Here is a 7,137-nt window from a genome sequence, read left to right as displayed (position 1 = left end):
GCTGACATGTGAAGTGAGGACCGCCCCCTTTGTCTTTGGGATTGGATGAGGGGAGGTCTTCCGGTGACCCACTTCCGTTACTTGCTGCTGAGGACTACGTTCTCCTGGGGTCGGTGAAGGTGAGTGGGGTTCGGGGCGTTGAGTGCGAACCCCGCAGAGTTCTTCTGCTTTGCGTCTTCCCGACCTCGCGTTTTCCTTGTTGCACCCCGCCGAGGACGCCGAGCTCTCGGGGTGTCCCGCTGGCAGAGTGCCCGGGGTGTAGCTGCGCTTTGCCCCGCATTCACTTCTTCACTCCACCCCGCGCGCGAGGTCGCGGGCCCTAGCTGTCACCCGGCCGCCGCTAGTGTAGGCGCTGCCACAAACTGTCTGGCACAGTCTTCTGCTCCCAGCGCGGCGATCTCGGTCTTGTGGTTGTGAGGCAGGGACACACACTACAGAGTTAATGCTGAGGGACATTTAGCAGGCTGCGGGGCTGCGCCTTCCCCTGCATCTGGAGCGTTCCAGGATTCCAGTTTGTGCCGCGCTCAGGACTTCTAAGCTCCAGGGTTCATTCACCCGTTGAACGAGTATACATTGAGCACTTCCTATACTTGTGACCTGTTCTAGGCGCTGGGGAATAAGCTATAAACGAAAGGGGAAAAGCCCTTTTCATTTAACTATCTTCAGGTGCTTGGAAGAACCTCTGAAAAAACATTGATTGTCTGGCATCTTAGTTTCCTAACAGTCTTAACCCTAACGCTTACGGGAGGGGAAGGAAGAGAGGTGTTGTTTGTTTGTTTTGGTACCAGGTATTGGACCCGGTGGTACTTAGCTACAAGCCATCTCCCCAACCCTTTTTATATTTTGAGACAGGGTCTCTCTGATTTGCCTAGGGCCTCCTTAAATTGCTGAGGCTGTGAACTTCTGATCCTTCTCCCTCAGCCTCCCAAGCCAATGTGAATACAGGCATGCACCACCATGCCTGGAGAGTCAGGTGTTTTAACAACTTTCTTTTTAAGATCCTGAGGAAGCTTTCTTCACCTTTTTCGAATCCACTCCATAGCTTGTAGAGAACTTTGACTTTACAGACTTCTAATTTCTGACCCTGATCTTAATTTAAATGAATTAAGTTTTCCTGTATGGCCTTGGTGTAAGACAGCTGCAGCCAATTTTTATTTTCTCTCATATTCATCTCTGTATGGAATGCCTCTTAAAATGCAGGGCATGTAAGAGTGCAGTGGTGGATAATTAGATATTAATCAGAAGGGTGCAGGTCTATGACCAATCTGGTAGGGCATAAGATCATACTGCAAGATGATGTGCATCTTGATTGTTTTTTTGTTGGCAGTGGGGATTGAACTCAGGTTATGTGCAGGCTAAGTAAGTGTTCTACCACTGAGCTACATCCTTAGTGTCTTTAATTTTATTCTGAGACAGGGTCTCCTAAGTTGCCCAGGCTGATCTGGAACTTGTGGTCCTCCTGCCTCAGCCTCCTGAGTGACTGGGATTACAGGTGTGCACCCCTACTCCTGACTGGGAGCTGGGCTTTTAAGGATGAATAAGAGTTGGGGGAATACAGAAGGACAATCTAGTGGAAGAGAACACATTTATATGCTGGGTTGTATGGTTAATTTGAAAAAGTAAACCGCCCTTTCTTGATTTTATTAAAACCCATTCCTCTAATTGATAAAATAAACCCACCAAGCACTAAAAGGATGCTGATCTATTTTAAAAACTTGCTTGTTTCTAAAATGCCCTTCTTCAGAGGATTCACTCCAGGATCACTGTTTTGATCTAACTTATCTTCCAGGATCCCAAGATGGCTGGACGCAAACTTGCTCTAAAAACCATTGACTGGGTAGCTTTTGGGGAGATCATTCCCCGAAACCAGAAGGCTATTGCTAACTCCTTGAAGTCCTGGAATGAGACCCTCTCCTCCAGGTCAGTATGTTCCTGAGAGGGAACTCCCTACTTTCCACTGAATCTAGAAACAATGTTTTGGGATTGCATATGAATTTTTGATACTCTTCAAACAAAAGAAATCCATACATTTTCTAAATGAAAGTATTTTGGGGCATCATTGTGATGACAAAAGAGAAAAGTTGATGACACCCTATACCACAGGAGTAAAGAATAGGGAAATTATTGTGTGAATATTCTGTTTCTCATGGAACAAACCTGACTTTTGCATTTGCATGTGAGCAGGTTGGCTACTCTGCCTGAGAAACCACCAGCTATCGACTGGGCTTACTACAAGGCAAATGTTGCCAAGGCGGGCTTGGTGGATGACTTTGAAAAGAAGGTGAGACTTCAGATAACTAAAGCACTGATCTTGTTAAGTGGCTTGTGAATGGGAGTAGGAGGGTACATATACATACGGAAGATGACAGGGTAGATAAGGTAGATATGCCATATGACGGTAGGGGAAGAAGGGTGATGTTAGCACTCAGATCCCAAAGGAGTTTTAGTAAAGATGGATGTGGCCAAAGCCCTTGCAGTGGTAGGATTTGAGAATTCAGGGTCTGTTCAGTCAAAGGAACTCTATGGCCTTGCTGCCTGGAGCCAGACAACTGTTAGAGTTTCTTTCTAACTCTGCCTAAGTTCCATTTTAGTTTCCCGCTGTCTCCTTTTGATACAGACCAACATCTTTTCTGCCCTTTTACTGTTTCCCTCCTTTTTCTCTGCTCTTTTTTGTTATCCCTTAGAGCTATAATTTCTTATTTATCTGTCCTCTCGTGATATTTACACATTAAATCTCAATATCCAAAGTTCATTTGCTTCTCCACTTGAGGGTAGTGTTAAGTGCTAGGCTATAACATCAAGCAGTCTTCTAAAGACCATTTTTATCTCCATCATATATCATTACTTTTGCTGATAAGATCTCTGGGGTTTCGTGTCAAAAGACAATTCAGGACTTCTTCAGAATGTGAGGTTATTTTTCTTGTTAAGTACAGCTGTCCTTTCCAGATGAGGAAACTGAAGTTCATTGTTATAAAGAAATATCCAAGGTCTTCAGTCAGTCAGTGATGGAGCTGAGAAGATCCTTGAGCTCCTCTTCCCTGTAAAATATTCTCTCTACTACAACATCTGAAATGCATATTGGTTTCTTCTTGGGGTGGAGAATATGCTTTAATATGATCTTTAAGGAATAACTTTGAGCCCTTTCTTTGGGCTTCTGGGTATATTGCTGCCAACTCACTGTCCCTGTTTATAGTTTAATGCCCTGAAAGTTCCTTTGCCAGAGGATAAATATACTGCACAGGTGGATGCTGAAGAAAAGGAAGATGTGAGTAATCGATGTTCTTTATTCTAAGTTTCTTTTTTTTTTCATATATATATTTATATATATATATATATATATATATATATATAGTAGTTGGACACAATACCTTTATTTATTCATTTTTATGTAGTGCTGAGGATCAAATCCAGGGCCTCACACATGCTAGGCGAGTGCTTTACCACTGAGTCACAACCCCAGCCCTATTCTAAGTTTCTTAACCCATTGTGCCCCAGCATCTCCTGTATAGGACACATGTAAAAATTTTGAGCTGGATTACTAGGACAGCTATATATTACTTAGCAGCTAGTAAAAGGTAGAACAAATTAAATTGAAAATTAAGGTGTTGCTGGGCATGGTGGTGCACACCTGTAATCCCAGTGGCTCTGGAGGCTGAGACAGGAGGATCATGAGTTCAAAGCCAGCCTCACCAAAAGCAAGGCACTAAACAACTCAGACCCTGTCTCTAAATAAAATACAGAAAATAGGTCTGGGGATGTGGCTCAGTGGTCGAGTGCCCCTGAGTTCAATCTTTGATTCCAAAAAAAAAAAAAAAAAAGTGTTAACAGTAATAAAAAAATAAAAAGGAATGAACTGTTAATAAATACTACAACATGGATTAATATCAAAATAATTATGCCGAAAGGCAAGGGTGGTGGCACGTGCCTGTAATCCCAGTGACTGGGGAGGCTAGGACAGGAGGGCTACAAGTTCAAGGGCAGCCTCAGCAACTTACTGAGGCCCTGTCTCAAAATACAAAAAGGACTGGCAATGAAGCGTAGTGGTAGAGTGCCCCTAACTAAGTTCAGTTCCTAATGTCAAATAATAATAATTACTATGCTCAGTTAAAAAAGCAGCAAGAAAAAAATGCAAATACCATATGATTCTATTTGTGTAAATCTCTACTAATCTATAGTGACAGAAGGTACATCAATGATTGCCTAGGGATGGGAGGGAGAGGGTAATACATATGCTCACTGTTTCGAGCATGGTGATGATTTCACAGGTAGATACCTACATCAAATGGTGCTCTTTAAATATGTGCACCTTATTATATGTCATTTATACCTCAACAGAGCTGTCAAAGGCAAGGTATTGAAATTAGGTAGAAAAATTATACAGGTGTTCAGATACATAACTGAAACATTGAGACGTGATGACTCCCCCAAAGAGAAGTCTGGCTTGGTGGTCAGGTGTCTTGTCCTGGCTGTTCAGTGCCCAGCCCTTATGAAACAGGCCATACTAACCTGTTTTTGTACCTGGGCTGCTTTGTGGGTGTTAGCAAAAGCTGTGGTTTAGCTCTCAGTAGGCAGGCAGCTACATCTCCACAGGGCAGGAGAGCAAGAGCAGCCTGGGGACTTCCCATACCTTGGGAGCTTCAGGGTCAGGTTACAACCTGGTTTCACAATAGAATCTGTTGGTTCTTTTAAAGGTAAAAAGTTGTGCTGAGTTTGTCTCTCTCTCAAAGGCCAGGATTGAAGAATATGAGAAACAGGTAAGGATGAACCACAGGCTTTGCCTTTGGTATATTTTATATCTTTCTTAAATTCTTGTTTTGCATTTTGTAGCCCTATTTCCCCTAACACATTTCTGCTCTTTCCAGCTGGAGAAAATAAAGAACATTATTCCATTTGATCAGATGACCATTGAGGACTTAAACGAAGTCTTCCCAGAAACCAAATTAGACAAGAAGAAGTATCCCTATTGGCCTCACCAGCCCATTGAGAATTTATAAAACTTGAATCCAGGAGGAATCTCTGCCCTTGTATTACAAACTCTGCACATTAAAAATATTAATTATATAGTTCTGAGTGTGTCATCTTCTCTGTGTTTGAGATATTTAAACCTCCCTCTTGGGTGTGGAAAGGTGAGCCCAAATGTGTCAGGCCAGTCATCTAAATTCAAACTGTGTAGAAGTCAATTACTGAGGCCTTAGGGCTGCTAAAATTTTAACAAAGTGTGTTTCCCTGGGATATGATAGGGAGGAATTGTCCATTGAGGCTCTGGAACTTCATCTTTGCTTTCAAACCACAAGAAGTGCCACCTTTGGCTTGTCCTCAGTAAATCAACAGCAGGTCCAAATTGCAGGTGTAACTGCAGGGACTGACTTCTGTGGCAACTTTTAGGCACAGAAGTGGTAGAAAAGTAAACTTTGTTACAACGTTAACTTGCAATTTTTGGTATTTGAAGTTAACTTTGAAAATTGTATTAACTGATAGAGATCCTCAGGGGGGAAAAAAAATCCTATGAGGCTGAGGCAGGAGGACTCTTGAACACAGGTAGAAGCCAACATGGTGAGACCCTGTTGCAAAATAGATGAGGTAATGGAAAGAGTTGCCCTTGTTGTCAAAGGACCTGTTATGCCTGCCACTTAATTGCTGATTGTAGACTTATTGTTTACTGTCCTGGGACTTTAGTTTTCTTATTTACAAACATCAGAATTAAATGACAGAACCTGGGAAATGTTTAAATAAATCCTGTAGGAAAAGTGTGCATATGGAAAGGTAGGATACACGTATCAGAAACCTTGTGACATTCTTGCAGATGCTGCAGATGGACTTCATTAGAGAAGAGCACCAACAGCTGACAGCTCTTAGGAAGTTAATGTCCAGTGTATGTGAGCAGAGGAGTCTGGTGCCACTCTCCTGATTTGTAGGGGTATTTGGGCAGAGTCTAGTCCACCTAGAGTTGCTTGTGTCATAGTCACACCCCTGCCCCCAGGCCTTTGAATCGCTCAGCTGGCACCCAGGCATCCAGCTGAAGATTTAGGGATTCAGACAACAGCCAAGTGAAAATATGGAGAAGTTGAAGAAAGAAAAAATTTAGGGCATAGTTAAAAACTTGGTAATTAGAGAAAACACCCACGTTGAGTGCTGTTGAGTATTGTAACATGAAGGGAGATAAGCTGCTTTGAGGGAGCCCTTTGGAGGATTTCCTGTAACAGTGAACAACAGTGTTCAGGCCCTCAAAGGCATCTGGGTGGGTAGGAGTCACTTTCATTTTTTCTCTTATGCCCTCTTAGGCTGACAGTTTTGCATTGCATAAGCATTAATATTTTTTTGGGGGGTACTGGGGATTGATCCACGGTCTTGTGCATGCAAGGCAAGCACTCTACCAACTGCACTATATCCCGAGCCCCTAATTTTTTATGTTTTTGTTGCTGGGGATCAAACCTAAGACCCCATATATGGTATACTCATGCTCTGCCACTGAGCAATATTGCCAGCCCCTAATCTTACATTTGAAAAATAAGTCACTAGCAGAATAGGATTTGCTTTGCAAATCACTAGGGGAGGAAGTTTATATAGATAGAAAGACAGATACACACACACATATATACTATATATATAGCAAAATTATATAGTTAAAAATGCATAATTATGACAACGAAAAATCATCAAAGACAGGGCTGAGGTTGTGGCTCAGTGGTAGAACACTTGCCTAGCATGAGTGAGGCACTGGGTTCAATCCCCAGCACCACATAAAAATAAAAACAAAGATATTGTGTCCATCTACAACTAAAAAATATTTTTTAAAAAAAGTCATCAAAGACACCCCACCCCCATGGGAAGCAAAATTTGAGTTAGAGCAACCCAAAATGCAAGTACAAACTGTCCATCTTTGGGTAGGTTGAGTAGTTATTGGGGAAACTGATTCACTACTCTTAAAACTGGCGTTGAAGCTGGGCATAATGGTGCACGCCTGTTATCCCAACGATTTGGGAGGGTGAGATAGGAGAGTTGAAAGTTCAAAGCCAGTCTCAGCAACTTAGCAGGCCCTAAGCAACTCAGTGAGACCCTGTTTCTAAGTAAAATACAAAATAGGGCTAGGGATGTGGCTCAGTGGTTGAGTACTCATGAGTTCAATCCCCAATATCC

The 7,137-nt window shown here is 42.5% G+C and overlaps 1 protein-coding gene across 1 annotated transcript; it reads left to right on the top strand.

Annotated features, from left to right (window-relative positions):
- Nucleotides 1-55: 55 nt before the first annotated feature.
- Nucleotides 56-5,063, top strand: Atp5pd (ATP synthase peripheral stalk subunit d). Its single transcript, XM_026404824.2, has 6 exons — nt 56-119; nt 1,790-1,920; nt 2,185-2,281; nt 3,194-3,265; nt 4,692-4,754; nt 4,863-5,063. Exons 2-6 carry the CDS (start codon nt 1,799-1,801, stop codon nt 4,992-4,994), a joined length of 486 nt encoding a protein of 161 aa, XP_026260609.1. The 5' UTR covers nt 56-119; nt 1,790-1,798; the 3' UTR covers nt 4,995-5,063.
- The last annotated feature ends 2,074 nt before the right edge of the window (nt 5,064-7,137 follow it).

Source organism: Urocitellus parryii, chromosome 7, assembly GCF_045843805.1.
Source record: "Urocitellus parryii isolate mUroPar1 chromosome 7, mUroPar1.hap1, whole genome shotgun sequence".
Taxonomy (NCBI): domain Eukaryota; kingdom Metazoa; phylum Chordata; class Mammalia; order Rodentia; family Sciuridae; genus Urocitellus; species Urocitellus parryii.
The sequence above is the reverse complement of the archived record's forward strand: the minus strand, read 5'-3'. Positions and strand labels throughout refer to the sequence as shown.

Excerpts from the sequence above, each read along its gene's own strand:
- Atp5pd (XM_026404824.2), top strand. The coding sequence starts at position 1,799 with ATGGCTGGACGCAAACTTGCTCTAAAAACCATTGACTGGGTAGCTTTT. Across the intron at positions 3,266-4,691 it reads ATGCTGAAGAAAAGGAAGAT|GTAAAAAGTTGTGCTGAGTT; the intron begins GTGAGTAATCGA and ends GTTCTTTTAAAG. Across the intron at positions 4,755-4,862 it reads TTGAAGAATATGAGAAACAG|CTGGAGAAAATAAAGAACAT; the intron begins GTAAGGATGAAC and ends TGCTCTTTCCAG.